The sequence below is a fragment of the Diabrotica undecimpunctata genome, chromosome 2 (genome assembly GCF_040954645.1).
Source record: "Diabrotica undecimpunctata isolate CICGRU chromosome 2, icDiaUnde3, whole genome shotgun sequence".
Taxonomy (NCBI): domain Eukaryota; kingdom Metazoa; phylum Arthropoda; class Insecta; order Coleoptera; family Chrysomelidae; genus Diabrotica; species Diabrotica undecimpunctata.
In genome coordinates, this window is record NC_092804.1 from 82385173 (window position 1) to 82408797 (window position 23625).

Here is a 23625-nt window from a genome sequence, read left to right on the forward strand (position 1 = left end):
TACACATCAAAACTCTAAAGCGGTCAAATATCTCATTCGCTCAAGCATTCCAAAATTGTTTCTATTCTAAAACCCGGCAAACACAGCGACAGTTTTTAAAGTTTAAGCTTCATTTGTTTATTGAATATGCTGTGTAAGCTGCTCTAGAAGTTTATATACAAAAAGAACTCATGTAACAGGCGAAAATAGAATAGACCAAGCAAAAGTTGAAAGGAGCAGGTTCTCCCATTAAAAATCTTTATCTAAGCAGGGTACCAACGATCCGTTGTCTTCACAGACCTGAGAGCCACATTTAATATATTATGATATTGAGACCAAGCTTAATATAGACACTTTTATTCTGAGTCATCCTGAGTAATGGAATATGGCAGAAGAATAAACCAGATAACTAAAAGTACAGTTTTGGAAGAGACTACTAAAATATAAAAAAAATTTACAAATTAATCTATGTACCAATATCTTTAGAAAATACCTAATAAAGATTGATACATAAATCGAAACTATGAAAAACCATTCAAAAGCTGCGTCTAGTATAATTTCACATCATCATATTCTGGCATCAGTGTACTTTAATAACACCCTTACAAATTAAACAGATTTATTGGCCATCTACATTAAGCAACAGATTGAAACCATTACCAGTTGCTATCATGCTCTTCGTAGGGTTATTTATCCTTATAATAAAAAAATTTTAAAAGTAAAAGAAAACAACAATTATTGCAACAAATCTATTAATTAATAACTAAACATATTTCTTGTCTTTATTCCAAATCCTTAGCAAGTTGCATTTCCAAAGAATAAGTAACTCTTCTTTTTAGTTCATTGTCATCTTTGTTGTTTATTACTGCGTTTTCCTGCCTTTCTTTCTCTTCAACATTTTCTTGATTCGTATCTTCTTGTTGATCCTTCTTCTTCAGTTCCTTAGCTTCATTATTTTGATAAGCTTCTAATGTTTTACCAAGCTTCACCTATAAAACAATTTTATACCATTTAAAACACGTAAGTAATATGAAATTTTCAAGTTAGTATGATAACTTAATTTTTTATTAAAACACATTCATCAGCCAGTCTTGTCAGTCGGTCAATTTTAAATGTAATAATTAAAATCTTATTAGAACAGTAAATGTACAAATAATATTCTACAATTCTAAAACTCAAATTAAAAAAATAGTAGAATACTAATTTCCCTCTATTATCCTATCTGTAGGCGAAGTATCTGATGTAACTTTCCGTAACTGTTAAAACCTTTAATAAAAAAATCTTATCCGCTAAATAAAGATCCTGGAGAAAATTCTGTGAAAACATTGAGAGTGAACCTGAAAGTGTCAGGTTTAACAGAATCCTCAAAATACGGACACAGAAAAGGAGGTGGTAGAGCTTCTTTTAAATGTTCACTTCCTAGGGTCGATGCAACAGACTAATGGGTCCAACAAACTCTAACCCAACCAGAACTAACGGGATGACCTCTCGAATAATCTTTGGTTCTTACAAGGTCAGATGGCATATTTCCTAGGTTACTCCAAGAAGTACTGGAAATAATTATGAGTCCTCTGATCGCAATATTTACAACTAGCCATACTCTGGGATACATGTTCAAACTAGGAAAAACAGATTACACCTAATCAAAAGCATACACACCTATAAGTCAAACTTCATTTACGTTGAAAGCCATGGAAAAAATACTGAATAAATACATCAAGAAAAACAATCTTAATAAAAACTCACTACACCAGCGGCAATGGTCGTATCAAGAAGGAAAATCAGGTGAAGCCGCATAGTAAAATCTGGTGTCAGAACTCGAAAAGAGTTTACACCAGGAAGAAATCGCCCATGTTATATTTTTAGACATAGAAGATGCATTTGATAATACTTCCACAGAGTAAATACATAGTGTACTGAAGAGGAAGAAAATCAACAACACGACATACACGTTGATTATTCAGATGCTTCAGGACAGAATAATATCCACAGATACGTATTAAGGTGTCATAAACCTGAGATCAACTTAGGGACGCCCTTAATGGGATGTATTATCAATAACAACATGCAATATATTCTTTGTTGACAATGCTCATGGGGTTAGCAGCCAAGCAATCTGCGTCCAGGGTTTCGAAGACATTTTAATAGTGACTGGTGCAAAAATTTCCTAGTACTGTTGCGGATCAGATGCGATATACCCTTGATTATATAGAGAATTGGTGTCTGAAAGAAAATCTCTCTGTGAACTCTTTTAAAACTAAATTAGTAGCCTTCACTAATAAGAGAAAACTAACTGGACTGAGTGAACTGAATTTACTTAAGAAAGAACTAGAAAGGACCAATGAGGTCAAGTATCTAAGGGTAACTTTGGATTCCAAACTCAATTGAAACACTCATATTAACAATATAACCAAGAGGGCTACGCGACTCTTCTGGAAAACTAGTTGTTCAACTTTGCCAATAGTTTAGTACATTGGTAGAAAAAGACGGGCTCACTCACCACCCTACAAAGATGTTTCTAAATATAAGAGGAGCCTTGAATAGTATACAGGAACAGTATCTTTAGAGGCTAGTACAGGTCTCCCTCTGCTGGAATTATATATTTTAGTGGTACCGTTTATGACCATCCTGAGATTTAAAACAAATAAGACCTCAAAGTCGAATTATGTATTAAATAGTCACACAAATACTACTAAAACTATACTTGCGGAATCCATCTTTATAATGAACTTAGATATGATGACACCTGAACTAATCTTCAGTGAGAAGTTTATCACAATTATACCATCTATAGAAAAAAAAGTCCGAAATATAAATGGAGACATGATATAGTTCACTGATGGATCTAAAACTGCCCATGGTACTACATCGGGAGTATTTGGCCAATTATGTAATTATAATAAATCTTACATACTAGGTCAATACACAACTGTGTTAAAGGCTGAAGTTTTTGCTTTTATGGATTGCATTGATGAAATTATGAATGGAGAGCCCAAATCTTTAGTGCCAGATACCCAAGCGACTATTCTGGTACTAAAGAACACACTCACCAAACTAAAAGTAATGAAAAACTGCAAAGATCTTAACAACCTGGCAAAAGTGTCTTTAATATAGGTGTCGAGTCATGAAAGAGTGCAAGGGAATGAACGAGCAGATATGTTGAAATATCAAGACTCGAGAGAAACCTTGTAGGCCCAGAACCATTCTGTGGTATCAATAAAGATGCTACATAAAACGAGGTTCAGAAATGCCTGACCAGAAGTATCGATTTTTAGACCTGTTAGGATAGGTTTATTTACTTAACTTTCTTTTTCTAAGAATTCTGTCAGTTTGCCATTTTCTTTTGTTAGTTTTAGCATATGATTCATTACTGGAAATTCATAACCTGATACAAGAAACGCAACGCTGACAGATAGACATCCTTGGATGAAGTAAAGTTAGATATTCTAACAGCGGCAGAAGTATAACAGATAACTACGTGTTTTATTACTCTGGAGATATATTCTACACAATCTCAATGAAGTAGCTATTGTGAAGAAACCAAAAAAGAGGAAATTAATATTATTTTGGGCGACTTTAATGTAAAGGTGGGTAAGTTAAGAAATAGAGAAGTAGTATTAGAATATATATTAAGAACACGTAATGAGAGAGAAGAGAGTCTAGTTCAGTATTGCAAAGACAACAAACCCATTATACGAGTAAATAACACGTATTACAAACTACCAGTCAGAAGAATATATACTTGGAAAGCCTCGTAGAGATGACGGTGAGAACATAGTAAGAAACCAGATTCACTATATCATTATAAACCAAAGATTCCGTAACGCTATAGTATTGACTAAAGCGTACCAAAGAACCAGATATAGCAATTGACCACAGCTTTGTTTTAGAAGACAAAAGTCGAAACTCAAACTAAAGAAAATAAAAATAGCCATCAAAATACCTAGAATTAATATAAGAAGACTAAAAGAAGCTGATCTCTGCCAACAGATCAAAAAACTAATTCACAATAAAGTCCAGAAAGTAGAATGACAAGGACAACTTAACTCTTAAGAAAAATGGATAAAGTTACAATATGATCCTGAGGAACATCACGCAACAACAACTGTAGGGCGATAGATCCCCCAAACGAATAACACTACAAAAACGGAAATAAAACAATCAAACAAAAAATCAAAGAAGCGAAGGAATTGTGGCTATCAGAAAAATGTGCAGAAATAAAAAGATTAGAAAAACAACATGACAACTTTAACATATACAGAAAAATTAAAGAAACAGCTGGCATATACAAAAAAGAGGTAAGTATTGGAAACACACTGGATAAAAACAACAAAATAATAATTGAAAGTGCAGGTAAAATAAATAGATGGGAAGAATATATAAAATTTATAAAATAGCTATTTGAAGACGATGAAAGAATGGAGACAATAGAACCAAGAGGTAAAACTGGACCCAAAATTATCAAAGAGGAAATTGAAAAAGCACTAAAACCTATAAAAACTGATAAACCATGGCACCGGATGAAATACCTATAGAAATCTTAAGACTACAAGCAGAGAACCGCATTGATATATTAGTAGAATTATTCAATAAAATTGACTATAACGGGGAAATTCCTAAAAAATGGCTAAAATCTCCATAAAAATCATGAAGTTCATCCCAATACTAAAAAAACCCAATGTAATAAAATGTGAGGAATATAGGACGATCAGCTTGATGAACCATGCTTGAAAAATCTTCTTGAGAGTGATACATGAACGTGTCTACAAAAAACTATAAAGATATATAAAAAAAACTATATAAACGATAGAATAACAGGAAACAGGACGATATAATAACAAATATAGAATAAATAACAATATTATTTACTATACAAACACTCGTAGAACAGTGTCGAAATGTAAACTGTGACGTATTCATATGTCTAGTTGACTTTAAGAAAGCCTTCGACAGAATACAAGACAGAAGGCTGGCAAACATATTACAGAACACAGAAATAGATGATCAGGACATGAGAATTATTACAATACCGATATCAGAAACTATACGAGAGACTGTCAAAGATCTAAAGAGATACCCATAAGAAGAATAGTACGACAAATGTGTGTACTATCTACTTTTTAATATGTGCTCAGAAGAGATGTTCAAAGAGGCACTAGAAGACATTAATAAAGGCATATTTTTTAACGGAACACTAGTGAATAAGTGAATAACCTTAGATATGCAAACGACACAATACTTGCGAATAGCAGAGAAGGGCTGCAAAATTTGGTTGATCGCACTATTCAGTAGTGCGCAGATATGGAATAGCTCTGAATACAAACAAAAACAAAAATCATGATTGTCAGGTAGAACAAGATTGAACACGAAACAATCTGCGTTAAAGGAAACGCTTTAGAGAAAATAATCAGATATAATTTCTTGGGATGTCAGCGAAATTTACAGTGGGACTGCAATTTTGAAAAAAAAAACGAATTGAGACAGCCAGAAGCGCTTGCAATAAGATGAAAGCAGTATGCAAGCAGAAAAGACTTGCCAGCTTTTAGATATGGTGTTATCGAAGAATGTGGAAAATATCATGGATACAACACGTATCAAACACGGAAACATTCAGAAAGATGAAAAAAGAAAAATAAATACTACTAGAAAAATATTATAAATACTATAAAGGCAATAAAAATGAGCTACTTTGGTCACATACTAAGAAATAAAAAACATGAGTTAGAGATTGGTTATACAAGGAAAAATGGAAGGAAAAAGAGGATCGGAAAGACGACGCATGTCCTGGTTGAAAAATTTAAAGCAGTAGAGTGGAAAAACAACAACAGAACTCTTCAGACCTGGTGCAGACAGAGTAAAATGAGACGTGATGATCGTCAATGTCCTTAAAGGATGAGGCATACGAAGAAGAAAAAGTCGATCAATTTCTTTAGTAGTGGGCGGCGCCTCAAAGGTTGAGAATCCTACCCTTACCAATCCCTTCTAACTAAAAATTACCAAAAATATAGTTATGCAAAACTATTTTGTTTACATATATAAAAGCACATTTATTTTTAGTTGGACTCAATTAGAAGCCGATTATAATTATTAAACCTTATAGATGCATAATCTCTGCCTTGTTATTGCTGCTTCTTCATTTGAATATGTCAGGTTCTTTCACACAAATTTTGTCTTCTTGTTTTGGTAAGTTGTCCACATTTTACTACATTATCTTTATAATATTCTTATTTAATATATTGTGTTTAAGTGAATAGTGTTACGTTCTCATATTTGATAGCTTTGTGCTTTGGCGCAGACACGGGCTATCTCTTTTATTTTGTTCAGCGTATCTTTAGTTTGATTTTTGTTATTATGTTCTATTTATTTGCAGATTTGACCCAGGTGGTAGTTTTTGTGATTTGTGTCAAGCCAAGTATGTTAATGTTGCTTATAATGAGAGCGTGAGAATTGTTGCTGGGTGTTTGAAACCTACTCCGGTCCTATACCTAAGCGCATTAGCTGAAATAGCATCACCACATGTAAGAAATGTGATAGTTGATATAAGGAGAGAGAAGCAAAAACACCGCTAAACCACCCGATGTATATTGGGTATATACATTACACAGGTACATTACTACCGTGTCTCGTCTTAGTTAAAGTGTCTCTCGTTAAAATAGTAGAAAAAGAAAAAAAAAACAAAACAGAAACCATGAATACAAGATTTAGTTAATAAAGTTTATTCACTTGAAACAGTAACGTCACTTAGATATACGACCAATTTCTATAAATTTTATGGAAGAAAACAAAACTGAGTAAAATCTTATGCAACAAAAATGGTAGTTGAGAATAGCATGAACAAGAAAGACTCAAAACTGTAATACTTATGAATTCAACACAAATCAAAAAAGAAGAAAAGTTGCCAAAATGAGATTCTTAATGAATTACTAAGAAACAATATATGGAATGTTTACATATTTTACTGAAGCAAATAAATTAGGATAATTCTGACAGAAACTTAATAGGAGAAATCTATTCCAGGATAAATAAGAAAATTCATACGTGTACAAACCTCTTCAGAAATAATTCTTTCCATGAATCTTTGGAAATCGAAGTCTGATGGTAGTTTTTTATTTTCTCTGTCAACTTCATCAACTATATTCTTGAAACAATCCTTTATATTTTTAACTCTATATTGGCAATCTTCATAATGGCTGTTGAATTGATTATGCATATTTTGTTCTTCGTTAACTTTTGTGTATTCTATTTCATCAATAGCACTATTTTCTTTAACATCTATTTTGTTTGTAGCTATTTCCTCTTCAGTAGAACTTTCTTCGTCATCAAATTCTAAACCCATCTCCATATAATGTTTTTTAAAATCTTTGAGTTTAAGATCTTCCCGAATAGGTCTTCGTGGTATATATTTTTTTTCTTTTTTCTTTTTGAATAATGATTCCTGTGCTTTCATTAATTTGTTAACAATAATTAATTCCCTCTGAACAGCCTCGTTATAGTCTTTTAAAATTTTTTCTCGTGGTCCCATGTATTTTTGTTTAAATGCATCGAATGATTTGTTGAACTCTGGCATTTGAAGACGAATCTCGGAAATATTTTTGGAAGCTACTAAAGCATTCTGTGACTGTGATGGCTCTTGTTTTCTCTGGAAATTAAAAATAAATAATAATACATAATTTAATTTTATAATCAATTTAACATAGTGAATTAAAAAGAAAGAACAAAAAATAAAAAAAATGGTCCAAAAAGTAAAAGACACGAGGTATTAACAGAGATAATCAATAGTGGAATAGGTTACAAATAAAAAAATAAACTTAATAAATGACAAGTAAAAATAAACAATAGAACAGTCTAAGCAAAACAGTGATAAGTTTTTCGTTAAAAGGTCTAATAATATATCACTAATAATTTTGCTTCCACCACGCATTGTAGGATGAAATTCACCATACCAAAGACAAAGTAGCAAAGCGAGTTCTGCTGAATCATCTGATGTTTTCTATTATAAAGAATACAATTTATTTCTCTGCTTTGATAAAGAATACGGCTTATTTACAGTTTCATTACGGCCATTAAAGTGCAAGAAGGATAAAAGTACTATGTTGAGGGATTTCATAGTGGAGTCAACCCCTCAATGAGTCTACGCTCATCAGTGAATGCTAGAAAGTACATCGGTGACGTATTTATTATTAAGTTTTGGACATGGTCATCACAAAATTCGAGAAACTGTTTTGGAAACAATGAATTCCCTATCGCAATGTATTTTTTTTAATTTACAGTTTACTTTTGGAATTAATAATTTATTGTGATTTTAATGTTTTTTTGGCATAGTTTTGGCATAGCCCTGGTATATTCAACTGACCAGGCTGTTTATTTGTATAACAGATCTACAGAGTTCAAGTTAGTAGTGAATGTTAACTAAAAACTGTTTTGATTAATATTTTTAATCGTTTTTTTTATTTGTTTTTTAATTTCCTTATATTTTTTTTTCATGATAGAGTTATATATTTTGTTCTTATTTTTGTAGTTGCTGTTTAGTTCCTCAATATATAAACCTATTAATTCAGGGAAATAAGCAAAAAAATACAATGTTTGTGACACATGCCGCTCCAGGCAAACAACAGTTGTTTTGAGTAGTATGGACCTCTATAACAAGAACCTATACCAATAACCTGCAGTCGATTTTTTGGATTTAATTAATTATTACCCAATTAGGGTAAAAAACTGTAAATCTTCGCTTTTTCGACGATCGGCAAAAAGTGAAGCAAATAAGACAAATTTGAGAGTAAGAAACTTATAAGTTATATAAGAACCTTAAAAATAGCGTTTTTTAAGGTTTGCAGCATTTATTAACATAAATGTATAAGCATTTATGTTAATAACTATTTTAAATATGAACTTAGAAACTTCATATTCCGTGAAATGTTGGGACTTGTGGTGTATAAAATATGATCAAAATTTCAAAGCAATAGGCCAAATAGTTAAAAAATATTTTGTTTGTTCATCCCAAATTAAATTAGTTCTACAACAATATAAGAAAATAATAGTTACATTAAATCTACGTATAGCATATGAAAGAAGAAGATTTAATAATTAGAATACCTTTTTAACCATTACCCACAGGAAAAGTATTTTTTCATATTTGGGAAGCTTGTATTTTTCACAAAATAAAAAAGAGACAAACTTGTCCTAGGACAATTTGGGACGAAGTTAGTCCTTTTTTATTTTTAAAGTTATAGCAGCTTTATTTATAACAATTGAGAAATCTGATTAGCTTCATTTGAAAGGACATGATTTAAAGTTTTAATGTGCCAAAGCGAAAAAGATTGCCTTTCAAGGGAATAGTCCAAAATCCACAAAGCTTCAAAATATGGTCCACAAAATCGGCCGGTTTTGAATCCAGCGGAAGCGGGGGAGGAGGAAGGAGCTGTTAACTGTATCTCTGGTTCTTGTTTATGGATTTCGACATTTTTTTTAAACTTGTATGTACTATTTGCGTAAAATACGAATATATATTTTTTAACTAAATAAATTGTTAATAAATCATCTAATTTGTATAAATATATATTTTTTAATTTTGTATTCTATGGAAGAAAATAATTATCCTATTGAATTGTTTCTAAAAATAGTATTGGTTTATGTATTCGTTTAAATATAAAAAATCTCAAATAAAATAGGTTTTATTTCTTGCTAATATCACCAGATGGGATGTAAGAGCCTGGAAAAACACAGCCATTTATCCACTCCCACGGTGCCTTACAGAGGGACTTCGACCAGTCAATTCGAAGTGCCCTCTGCGTAGATTTCATCGTCGATGGATTATTATTATTTCTCACGTGGAAAATGAAATAAAAACACTTTTTAAAAGGTTGAGATAATCCAGCCACAGAGTCACAGTTCGAAGAATCGGAGCAGAGCCCCGACATCGGATTCTCAGGGTAAAGGAGATCCTATTTGGGAGCCGAGACCAGACTGGTTGGAAGTCAGTCGCATTGTCGATGGTCGTTTTTTTGTGGGTTGGACTTTCCTTTGGCATATAGGACTCTAAATTTATTACTTTTGTTTTCTTCGAAAATTTTCTCAAAACAAAGAAAATTATAGGTGACTGATATTATATATCAGAAAAAACCAAGAATTACACCCATAGAATTACATTATGTGTAAGCACATAAAGCAAGAGCAAGCTCTTTTTGTATTGTTGAAAGAACCTGACAATTTCTGAAAATATTTCCACTAAACAACTTTGTATGTATACTGAACAAGAAGTATTCATTGTCCTCATAGAACAATAAACAGAAAGTATTACAATAATAGTTAATGTAAAGTAAAAAAAAAATGTAATAGTAAAAAGATACATATATATATATATATATATATATATATATATATATATATATATATATATATATATATATATATTATTTTAATCAATTGTTAAAATATTCCTTCTTTAAAATATCCATACCTCAGGATTTGATTCATCCACAACTGGACTTTGATTTTGTTGAAAAATCGAAAAATTGTGGGACATTGTTAGTTGTTTTTGAATACCTTGTGATATTATTGCATTTCGACTTATTTCTTTTTCTGCGCAAGTAATTAGAGGTTTGGAAGAAGTAGGATTTTCACGACAGTTTTTTGCATATATGATGATATCACCTTCCTGTATATTATTTCCTAAAAAAATATAAAGTAAATACATTTATTAAAAAGTATGTATATACAGGGTGTTTCAAAAAAAAGGTAACACCGTCTCTAGGATAGGTAAAAAACTGAAAAATAATTGTGGTTTGCTTATTAAAACATTTTTGTAACGCCATCTGCTTTCAAGATAAAGGGCGTTGAAGAAAAAAAAGATGTTTTTTACGGCCTTGGCAAAAATACTGGCAGCATTGTAATGAAATTTTTTACGAATATGTTTTGGTAGCTGATATATCCCATGAATTTGTTTATGTATCTGACTCTCATAGAGGACGCTAGTTACACGGTTCGTACCAATTATTAAACATAACTTTTTTAAAGGTAGAATTTTATTAATCAAACTTATAAGTTACCGTAAACCTCATACAATTTTACACCAGAAAGATATTCTTGGTAGTAATTCTTCAGTAATTCGTAAATTCTTAATTAAACAAAAACACATGAAGAAAATTAAAATAAAGACTAAGAACACAAAATAAAATTCAATTAGAATAAGTGTTTAAAATGTCCTCCGTTTTCACGAATACACAAGTCTATCCTTTTTTGTAAAGAATCCATTAATCGTCTAAACAGTTGGGGATCAGCTATGAGGTTATTAAAGTGACGTTGAATTCTGTCTTCCAATTCTTGACGTTAATTTACCGCTGTAGCATACCTGGACATTTTCTCTAATAAATGACCAAACTGTGCCGTCCAAAGAATTAAAATCGCATGACCGAGGAAGCCAATGAATTGGAACTTCTATACCTTTACCAATCCATCGATTTGGAAAATGGTTATTCAACCAATTACGACACCTTCTATCAAAGTGCGGTAGAGCTCCATCATGCATAAAAAATAAAGATCTTTGCTTGTTTACCGTTAAATCTTCTAATATCTCGAATAAGTAATTGTTAAAAAAATCAAGGTACATCATTATTTAAATTTCCAGGTGGGATATGATAACCTATTAATTTGTTAACTAAATTTGCTGCCCAAACATTTTTAACTTAAATGTATTAGACCAAAATAAAATTTATTTTTTTGATAAATGTACAAAATTTTGACGTGAAGTCGCATTTTGAACATCTAGTGGTTCTTTTTTCATGGCAATATGCTCAGCGTGTTTGCTTATTTTGCGAAATTACCAAATTATCCATATGATCAAAGCTAATGTCTAAACTTTCGGTAGATGACTTATGACCTTTTGAATGTATTTAATTTTTTTTTTATTTTATAATATTAGCTTGGTTTCTACTCGTCTTCGGAATTTCAATTGATTAAGGTCCCCACCTCTTTGTCTGTACAGTTGCCAAGCATTTTTCAGAGCTACATGAATACAGTGCCGCACCAGCGGAAAATACCATTTCTTGCCCATTTGTCTACTCCACCCATATTTGCATTGTACAAATTTATCAGATGTGGCTACGACACCTAAAATATTGTAAAATGTCATAAAACTAAGCGTGGTGTTGAAAATAAAAACTAAATGCGTTTCTACTATTAATCTAAAAAACTGTAACTTGCCTGAATATTTGTCCGTTCTTTCCTTGAAAATCTTTTCACTTTATGCAGGGAGTTTACGCCTACTGCAATTTGAGCACGTGACCATGCTATTGCCATGCCACTTTACGACAATAATGTTCTGGTTTTCAGTCTTTTTTAAATCGAATACGTCTCGAGCTTGCTTTTTCATTTCTTTTGAATTTGTTAGGAGCCCATTAGGTATGCGATTTTTATGAATTGTTCCGGTAGCGTTGAAAGTTTCACAAAGATAACGTGAAAAAGAAATTATCAAAAAATAGGGGCAATTTACGTAGTAAAAGTTTGTAGCCGTAGCGAATTGGCTTATTATGAATACATTGTGTGCAGTCATGGCGGCCGTATGGTACCATTACTTAGTCAACACATTGCATTTCCTCAGATTTATCGAATTTAAAAAATGCAGCATTAAGTTTGTTATAGTTGTTAACCACAATAAAAACAGTCAAAATTGAATATATCGATCACATCATGAGGAACAGCGAAAGATATGGGTTGTTGCAATTAATTCTACAAGGAAAATTAGAAGAAAAACCAGAACCAGGAAGGCGAAGAATTTCCTGGCTGAAAAATCTACGTACGTATGATGGTACAAATATCCGAAACGGATAGGCACTACAAGAAGAAGAAGAAGAAGTAGCATGGAGGTGATCAAACAATGGCCTAACTTAAGCAAATTTGTCTGATGTATCTATAGTGACGTTGTCAGTTAGGTGAAAGTGAGATAAAATATATTCAAATATAGTTCTTCACAAAGCTTCAGAAACCAGTAGATTTTGACTATCTCTTTCGTTTTCCCAGAACATTCTCCGCCTCGGAACTGGCACATATCCACTGCACTGAGTAATAACACTCCAAAAAATGATTTTATCTCACGTGTTTCTATTTTCAGACAATGGTTTTGTTGCTCTGCATATCGATTTGATTTGACAACTATTAGGTCTAATATTTTTTATCAAAAAATAAAGAAAATATATCTAAAGGGGTTTCCTTGTTGCGAGCTATGCCGATTATTTCTACCTTTATTTAATTATGAACTCGCATGAAGTATTGAGTATCTGCAGGCTTTATTGTACACTCTTTCTCATATTCGCCTTCATTTCTTTCTCTTTATCGCTATGCGGGATCAGCCTCCCTAATTATATTTCTCCATAAGTTTCTATCTTGTGTCATATCAACATCAATCCACTTTACCGCCATGTCCTGCCTAAACGTCTCCCCTCAGGTCTTTATTGTCCTTTCTTTCGTACTCCTTCTAGGAACCATCAATTTAAGAATCCGTGGTATTTTCTGGCGGAAAATAGTCGATGACTTAACGTTCTTTATCATATCTTCCTCATCGTCCAGCATAGCCAGTGCATCATTTAGAAAAAAACCCTGAAAGTGTAAATATACATGACATCTGCTAAATTATTGATATACTTTGTATAAAAATCATGTAATTTACACAAAAATAAAGTAATATGTTTAGTACTGTTATGTGCCCAACATCCTATATATACAGGAGGCTGTATAAAAGGAGTTCAAAAATATATCATAACATATTTGTAAATTACTCTATCATATCTTCCTCGTCCTCCAGCATAGCCAGTACATCATTTAGAGAAAAACCCCTGAAAGTGTAAATATACAATACTCTGCTAAATTATTGATATATTTTGTATAAAAATCATGTAATTTACACAAAAATAAAGTAATATGTTTAGAACTGTTATGTGCCCAACGTCCTATATATACAGGAGGCTGTATAAAAGGGGTTCAAAAATATATCATAACATATTTTTAAATTACTGTTGATCGTATATTGCTAAATATACTACTTTTTACGTTAAAATGCACATCTCGAAATATTATTCATATAGTTTTAAAAATAAAAATTTTGCTTACCTTGAGAACGTAATACCATACTCAGCCATTTTCAAATTTACACACTTTTCGATGTTATACTACACAATGTTATACACGATGTTATACTACACAACTACACAAATGTTATGGTGTAACCTTAGAGTAGGGAATTTTCCTTGACGAGTAAAATTCTCTACTCTAAGCGTCTAACGAAATATTCGTTTTATATTTTATTACATCGGATGGTTCCTGGAGAACGACTATCTGCAGTCAATATTTAGTTACTGGGCAAGAATGAGACAGGATCGGTCTTGCTTCAGGTTTACTATAGGTAGGACATTGGGCATATCTAGGTTAAATGAGTGTTGGTAATGTGGATTACCCTTTTGACTTGTAAATTCTCATCACACCAGTAGTGTGCATTATGGAAGTTAAAAACATACCTTGTCGCGTAAAGGTGAGAAATCCAAAAAAAAATGGGATTGAGGGCTTTTCTTTCTTGCAATGTTTCACAAAAATTCACTCTTACCCGTAGATCGTCTGGCAAGAGCTCTTGAACTTGTCTGTAATGATAAGCATATAGCTGCTGCTCTTTAAGTATCAGCCAAGTACTTGAAGAAGACGTATTTGTTTGTCTTGTCCATGGACGTATAAATAAAAATATGTCTTAAATAATCTGTATAAATAAAGATAAGTCTTGTCCATGGACGTATAAATATCTTTATTTATATGTCCATGGTCTTGTCATATTCCTTACGCTAAATGTTGGATCTTAATCAAATAAATTTAAAATGTTATTTTCTTTATTAATTGTTCTTGTGGTTCTTGGTCTAACAGAATTTATTTTATTTGGTCTTACATTCCCAGTTTCTCTACGTCGTTAAATGGCTCTAAATGTTTTTTCACTTGGTACACGTAAAAGCTACACTAGAGTTTCCTAAACACTCGCCTAATGTTAATAATATGTCGGTGTATTTAACATTTAAGTATATTTTGATTAACAATACAAACAACCTTTCAAAAATCTAATAAATGTCAGTTTCCCATAACAAAACTTAGAAAAAATCGAGATATACCTATTAGAACTTTATCATTACTTTATCTCAGCATTAGTTATTACTTTATAATTTTCAAATCAAAATATTCCGAAAACGGTAAATATTGAGTTTTACCAAGAGTACCATTTTGGTGTAAAATTGTGTGATGTATAAGTTCACTTGGAATTTTGACTAATAATTCTACTCTTAAAAACGTTATATTGTATAATACTTGCTACGAACCTTGGAACTAGTGCCCTGTATGAGAGTCAGATATAAAAAAAAAATTCGTGGGATGTATCAGCTTCCAAAACATATTCGTATAAAGTTTTATTCTAATATTGACATTAGTTTCGACAAAATCGTAAAAAGTGTATAACATTTTTTTATTCAACGCACAAAATTTTTGATGACGTCACAAAAATTTTTTATTAAGCAAACCCAAATTGTTTTTCAGTTTTTGGCTCTTCTAGATACGGTGTTATCTTTTTTTGAAACACCCTGTTTATGTATAATTATACAAAATAATTATACAAAAAAGCATCTGTAGATGCAAAAAGCATCTGTAGTGGCTAGTAATAGATATCTGTAGAGGCAGATATCTGTTGAGAAAAACATAGAGAAAATAGAAACGTGATTTATACTGAGAGAAAGTAAGAAGTTGTTTCAAGAAGTTTGAAATAATATCAATGTAATAGAAAAAATACCCCTTTTTATAAAATATCAAAAAATGGAAAATTAATAGCAGATAAAGAAATACATCCGAAATACATATGAGTATCATACCGAAGAAAATACATATAAACGATGAATAATCGTCCATCCACCAATTCTGGAGGAACTAAAAAATAAAATAAAATATTTAAAAAACGGTAACAGTTCGGGAGAAACTGAAATAAATCCAGAATTAATTTAATATTGAGGAGAAAAATTAGTATAATAATTACAAGAGCTCATAAAAATTATATGGGAGAGGAAAGAAATGAAATTTACAATACCTTGAACAAGATTAAGAGAACAGGTCATCTTTAAGATCAAAGATAATGCAGACAACGTGATAGAATTAGAAAAATAGAGAATTTCACTTACCTGGGAACTAACATACGTGAGAAAGGAAAAGATGACTGTGAGCTGGACGCAAGAATACATAAAGGAAATGTTAAGTCAGATACAAAATCTTAACATCTATAAATGTGTCGATATGGGCCAAAATACATATATACCAAACAGTTTTAAGACCGACAGTGTATGCAAGCGAAACATGGGTGCTAAACCAAACACAAGAACAAAAATAAATATATGGGAAAAGAAAATATTTGGTGCTGTTAAAGAGGGGAAGGTATATAGAAACATAACAAATGCCGAGATCATCAGTCTTTGGCGAACCTGCGATATTAGAAGTAGTAAAAGTATTAAGACTGAGATAATTGGGCCATTTAGAAAGAATGAAAGAAGAAAGAATACCAAAAATATTAGTAAATACTGAGATGGATGAGAAAAGAAGAGTAGATCAACGAAAAAATAGATGGTTAGATAAAGCAAAAAAAGGACCTTAAAGAAAAAGGTGATAAAAATTAAAGAGGAAAAACTAAGAGTCGTAAATAATAGACAACAATTGTCAAACGCTGGGCGTATTTCTAACTATTTGGTCGTCATTATTACGGTACAGTCAAGTTAGGGTAGGAGAATGTTAACTATTGTTAAGTATTGAGTATTAAGTACCTGCAGGCTTTATTGTATACTCTTTTTCATCTTCGCTTCTACCAAAATTATTACTTGTTGTCAATAGCTCCAGTATTCCTTCTTTCCCTTCCGGATTTCTCTCTTGCAGTATAGGTTCTAAAATTTGTATTGTGTTCTCTGGAATCTTTAACTTCCACTGTAAAATTTCCCTGTACCTAAAATATTAGGAACAAAAATTAAAATATTTAAAATATATTCCATCGTGTTATACCTAAAGCAAAAGAAGAACACAAGTATAACGTAACATAAAGAAAGCAGAAAAATATAATATTTTAGGATATACTATCATCATTCTCTTTGCCTTTATCGTTATGCGGGATCAGCTTTCCTAGTTACATTTCTCCATAAATTTCTATCTTGGGTCATATCAATATCAATCCCCCTTTTCGCCATGACCTGCCTAAGCTTCTCGCCTCAGGTCTGCGTTATTCTTCCTCTCGTACTCCTTCTAGGAACCCGCAGATCAGCAATTCTTTGTATAGGATGATTAACATCCCGACATTGAACATGACCAAATCATCTTAACCTATGCTTTCTCATTTTGGCAAGAATTGGTGCCACCTTAAGACTTCTGCCACCTCCTAATATACTCATTCTTAATGTTACTTTTTTATCACTACATTCATCCATCTAAGCATTCTCATTTTCGCCACATGTATTCATTGTTGCTCTTTCTTTTTAAGTGTACAACATTTAGTTCCTTATATCACAGCTGGTCTCATGGCTATTTTTGTAGAATTTTCCCGTCATTTTTATTAGGAATTTTTTAGTCACACAACACACCACTCGCTTCATCTATCCAATCCTAATTCTACTGCATGCATCTCCATTTATTTTCCTATTACTCTGTAATACCGATTCTACTATTAGTTTGCATAATAATGTAATATTATTATTAATCTAATTTATTGTTTTTATTTATTATTAAAGGTTCTACACTTATAACACTTATAAGTTTATTTAAAGTCTTTATTTGCACAATATAACTAATTTATTTACATTAATAATTATATAATTTATCTAAATTTCTTATAATATGTGCGTTACATTTTAAAGACCCGACGCGATGTTCAAAAACTAACTGTTCTGTTTACAACAAAATTTCTCTTTAAATATAAAATGCCGTTATTCTCGAAGTTCCGGAATTGCCGCGATTTCCCATCGAAGACTCCAGAAGGTCGCTCAGACTGGTTTTATTCGGCCTGCTTCTGGACATTTCAAGTCGCGGGTGACTTATCAAAATTCAGGTAGACAGGTCTTTCAACTGAGCGCCGAAATAACTAGAATAGAAAAGATATTAGTAATAAATATGTTTACAGTTTTGAGTCATATGGAGCGTCATTATCTATCGTAACATTGCCCCCCTCTTAAAAGATGGTTCCTCCTGGAACCTTGTCGGGACTGGAACTGGAACGGTATGCTGGTATCGGCAACTGGACCATCTTTTACAACTTCCAGTTGTATAAAAATGACAAGGAAAGGTTTTCTCTCCGCACCAGTAACTATGCGGTTTGCAACAGACTAACACCTGGACTTCGGTGTCTTTAAAGATCTCCTCCACCATACTTCGGATAACCCTCCAATCTAATTGGCGGCACTCCAACTTGGTATGGCTAACTTTTGCACGTCGGACTCTAGTACGTGCTCTCTCAATTGAAGTAAGGCTTCCCATACATCTCGGTAGGTAGGTTGGTCACGGGCAGTGTCTTTTGTTACCAGGTAGAAAAGGTAACGTGATGCATCTTGGAGTTTCAAGGCTTTCCCGGGAGCTGGCACTTGGCATTGAAGTTCTGCAACTCGACCAAACTTCCTTCGAAATACGGATGCTAACCCTGGTGCGTCTTTGATACTGGCCGGGATGGTAAGGGCGAGCGAGTAGTCATCGGGAATCGCGATTAGATCTTGCTTTTCTTCAGTGGTAACACCATGTCTTGCTTTACCGGTACCTCCATAGGCACCCATGAATTCCTCAAACGTGAGGTCAGACACATCTTGGACTTGGTTTACTTCCACTTCTTCATCTACGTCGTGGTCACCTTCGAAAGACACCAGCCGGTTATGGTGTACTATCATCGGCTTTCCCCTCGGAATCTTGCTTATTCGGTAGATGACATCGTTGATCTTCTTCGTAATTCAATCACATAGTCTTCACCTGCTACATCTTCTCCAGGTCGACACCCAAACTCTAAATCACAAGGTAGTCGCATCTCGCGTCCGAATAGGACTCTGGTAGTGTCTCGCTGATGATCGGACACCATCTTTGTCAAATACTTGCCAACTGTCCTACCATACCTTCATTCGTTCTACCATACCATCCGATTGCAGATGATACGCGGTAGTTCTTGTTTTCTTCATGCCTAGTTTATCACATATTCCTTGGAATAGATCGCTTTCGAAATTCCTGCCTTGGTCACTATGGATCTCCAAAGGCACTCCACATCGGCTGATATATTCTTGGATCAACTTATCTGCAACGGTGGCGGCCTTCTGGTCTGGAAGTGCGTAAATCTCGACCCATTTAGTGAAGTAATCCATTACTACCAACATGTACTTGCCTCCATTTTCACTTTCTGGAAATGGCCCAGCGATGTCCAAAGCTATTCTTTCAAACGGGCTTCCAACATTATATTGTCTCATAGGAGCTCTCCTTTTTCGGTAAGGCCCGTTACTCGCAGCACAAATAGTACATTTCTTACACCAGTCTTTTACGTCGTCGGAACTGTTCATCCAATAAAACCGTTCCCGAATTCGCTGAAGGGTTTTCTTTACACCAAAATAACCTCCTGATAGACTGTCGTGTAACTGACGAAGTACTTCGGCTATTCTGCTCTTTGGGATCACCAACTGTCTTCTCTTCTCTGAACCGTCATCATTTTCCAGGACTCGTTTTAGCAAGCTATCTTCCATGATAAATGAGTCCCACTGGGCCCAATACGTCTTAACTACTGAGCATAGGTTTGATATTTCTTGCAAGGTGGTCGACGGTTTTCCTCTTTCCATTTTCGAATTTTCTATATAACTGGATCTCTTTCTTGTTCTTCCCTGATCTTAGTAGGCGTCCAGTCGTCGTTGAACATCGTTGTTCTTAGCATTGCTTCTTCTTTGGATTCCGTGTTGTTGCAGTGGGAACACTCTGCTGGGCATAGCCTTCTGGAAAGAGAATTAGCGTTTCTGTGGCTAACTCCGGCCCGGTGCTCAATCTTGAAATCGTATTCTTGGAGTCGTTCGATCCATCTGGCTATCTGACCCTCTGGATTCTTAAACTGCATCAACTACTTAAGGGCGGCATGGTCGGTTCGGATTAAAAAAACTTCCTTCCATAGAGGTATTGATAGAAGTGCTCTACTGATTTCACTACTGCTAGAAGTTCTCTTCTACTGACGCAATAATTCCGCTTAGGTTTTGAAAGAACTTTACTAAAATACCCAAGGACTCGTTCCTGTCCTCCTTGAATCTGAGACAGCACTCCTCTAATTCCCAAATTACTTGCATCTGTATCTAAGATGAACTCTCTTTCTGGCAGTGGATACCCTAAAATTGGTGCTATTATTAAATGCTTTTTCAAGGTCTCAAAGGCATTTTGGCAGTCTGTCTCCCAGCGGTAATCTCTTGCTTCCTCTGTAAGTCGCGTTAATGGCTTAGCGATATCTGCAAACTTAATAAACCTCCGCTAGTAAGTACATAGTCCAAGAAAACTTCTCACTTGATGTTTGTCAGTAGGTTCTGGTCATTCCTTATTGGAATCGATTTTTCCCTTATCCACGGCCCCTCCTTCTTTACTGACTATATGACCCAGATAATTGACTTTACTTTGAAATAGCTGGCACTTCTTGGGGTTTAACATCAATTGGACAGCTTTAAGTCGATTAAAAACGTTTTCTAAATTCTTCAGATGGTCTTCAAATGTCTCCCCCAAGACGATTATGTCATCCAGGTAAACCAGGCATGTTTTCCAAGATAACCCTCTCAACACATTTTCCATAAGCCTCTCAAATGTCGCAGTAACATTACAGAGTCCAAATGGCATATCGTTAAATTGCCACAATCCAGATCCTGTGGTGAAGTCTGCCTTTTCTTTATCTACTGGGTCCATTTCTACCTGCCAGAATTCAGACTTCAGATCCAAAGTAGAAAACAATTTACTTCCAGCCAATGTGTCCAACGTGTCGTCGATCCGAGGCAGAGGATAACTATCTTTCTTGGTAACGTTGTTCAGCAAACGGTAATCCACACAGAACCTCGTCGTTCCGTCTTTCTTCTTAACCAGGACCACCGGAGAGACCCATGGGCTGGTAGAAGGTTCTATCACCCCGTCTTTCTTCATTTCCTGAACAATCGTTTCAGCTTCCTCTCTTTTCGCCTGTGGTAATCGTCGAGCTGTTTGACGAATTGGCTTAGCATTACCAGTATCAATTTTATGCTTAACAACGGTTGTTCTTCCCGTCTTTCCTCCTTTCGGTACGAAAATATCATGATACTGCCGAAGAAATTCCCTTAATTTCCTTTCCTCCATCTGATTTAGAGACTGTCCCGCAACTGCAACCATTTGGTCGAATTTGTCGTTGGAATTATCAGATGTTGTCGCCTGAGGGATTATGGATGTCACAGATACACAAGTTCCTACTTTTGTCTCTTTTTTGATGGTAACTGGGTAGTCATTGACATTGATAAGTCTCACAGGAATTTCTTTAGCCGAAGTCACCAATTCCTTTCCAATTATGATTCCACGGCCAGCCTCGTCGTCATGGTTCCAAGGCTCCATCATAACAGGTCTCCCTTTGTCCACAATTCCCTGTAGCCTCGCTAGTATGATCGTTTCGCTTCTCGCAGGCACAACTGTATCTTGCACAGTGTTGTCGTTATGTGGATCAAGAAATACCTCCTCATTGCCAACTTTGATTACCCTTTTCTTAAAATCCAATTGGAATGCATGCATATTCATTACGTCCATTCCTAATATAACATCCTCTTCGATGTCAGCAACTATAACAGTATCGACGAACTTTTCTGCTCCAATTCCTAATTGTACCTGGATTTCTCCATGAACGTTGGCATTTTCACCTGTAGCGGTCCGAAGTCGCAACCTTGTTGGTGACAGTTTCTTATGGCTGTTTATAACTGTCGGGCATATAATGGTTCTGGTCGCTCCGGTATCCACCAATAAAGTATGCCTTCTACCATTTATTTCTTCACGACATTTCAAAGAATCTATTAGTATGAGAGGGTCTTTGGAAAAGTTCGGGGTCGAAGCTGCCCCCTTAAAGCCGATACGTTCTAGTTTTCCTGATGATGAGTTTCTTGACTTGCGTCGTACCTAGGGTGCTTACATGAACTTCGTACGTGTTCTATTTCGCCACAATTCCAGCATTTTATAGTCTTCATTTTCTTGTATGTCATACTCTTAATGATATTAACGAGCTGGTCAAGTTTATCTTCATCTCCTTCCTCTTTTACAGTCCTAACTTTACTGTACCCTCCTGAGGCCTGTGTAGCTGACTCGTATTCGAGGGCGGCGGATAAGACATCAACCAGCGTCTTGTGACGAGCTAATCGCAGTGTTCTCTGCATCTCATGATCACGAAGACCATCAATAAACGTTTGAACGGCCAGCTTTTCCATCATGTCTTCGGGAGCTGTTGGATAAGCATATCGTACTAATCTGGAATATCTACCTCATATTCTTGAAGAGCATCATCTTTCTTTTGTCTTTAATTTTTAAGCTACGACTGATATCCATGCTCCAAATTTTCGTGGCCATATCGCATATTTAACCTCTTCTTAAGTTGTTCGAAATCATCGGTCTCCTCTATGGCTATGGTCTGAAGCACATCTAAGGCATCTCCTCGAAGAGCGATAGTTAGGTTTACAGCCTTTTCTTTTTCAGACCATCCATTCGCTCTTGCAGCTGATTCGAACTGTTTCATGTAGTTGTTCCATGACGATTTTCCGTCGAAAGTTGGGACTTTCACATGAACAGAACCTTTACTTCCTTCAAATTTCGGGCGTATTTCCAACTTACATTTCGTCTCGTCTTCTTTTGTCTCTACTGTAATTGGCTTGTATCCTCTCTGTGCTGTCCCTGTTTCCTCCATCTTGCTTTCCATCTCTTTCATATTTTCTTCGAAGGCCAACTTATCGGCAGCAACTTGGTTTTTTAACGAAGATATTCTATCGTCCAAGGCAGACATCTCAGAAGTGACTTTAGAGATTTCCGAAGAGATGTTAGCAGAAACTTTGCTTTCCAGAGAAGAAATCTCATTAGAAACTTTGTTCTCTAATGATGCGATGTCACCAGAAACCTTGTTCTCTAATTTCGAAATCGACGAGATAACAGTAGCATGTTTGTCTTCAAATATATAAGTTTCTGGATCTAAACGATCTTGCTCCAAAGCGTTCTTTAGTCGCTGGACTAACTCAGCCTTTTTCCGGTAGAAGCTAATTCTCTATCCTCGAGATGTCTTAAATTCGTCACTGTGAGCTCATAAATCGTAGTCATTTTCACAATTTATTTTATATTCACTTTTGACACCAATTGTAATATTATTATTAATCTAATTTATTGTTATTATTTATTTATTATTTATTATTAAAGGTTCTACACTTATAACAATATTTGCACAATATAACTAATTTATTTACATTAATAATTATATAATTTATCTACATTTCTTATAACGTGCGTTACATTTTAAAAACCCGACGCAATGTTCAAAAACTAACTGTTCTGTTTACAACAAAATTCCTCTTTAAATATAAAATGCCGTTATTCTCTAAGTTCCGGAGTTGCCTCGATTTCCCATCGAAT

General features: G+C 34.1%; 1 protein-coding gene across 2 annotated transcripts in view; it reads right to left on the bottom strand.

Moving 5' to 3' along the window:
- Nucleotides 1-714: 714 nt before the first annotated feature.
- dtr (defective transmitter release) overlaps nucleotides 715-23625 on the bottom strand; it is a 79002-nt gene continuing 56091 nt past the window's right edge. The window contains exons 11-14 of one of the 2 annotated variants that reach the window (XM_072523146.1): nucleotides 16800-16975; nucleotides 10436-10647; nucleotides 7028-7618; nucleotides 715-968 (exon numbers count right to left, since the gene is read on the bottom strand). In XM_072523146.1, coding sequence (XP_072379247.1) covers nucleotides 762-968; nucleotides 7028-7618; nucleotides 10436-10647; nucleotides 16800-16975 — 1186 coding nt within the window. In that variant the 3' untranslated portion in view covers nucleotides 715-761. The remainder of the gene's footprint in view (nucleotides 969-7027; nucleotides 7619-10435; nucleotides 10648-16799; nucleotides 16976-23625) is intronic. The other variant, XM_072523147.1, reaches the window with a different exon arrangement.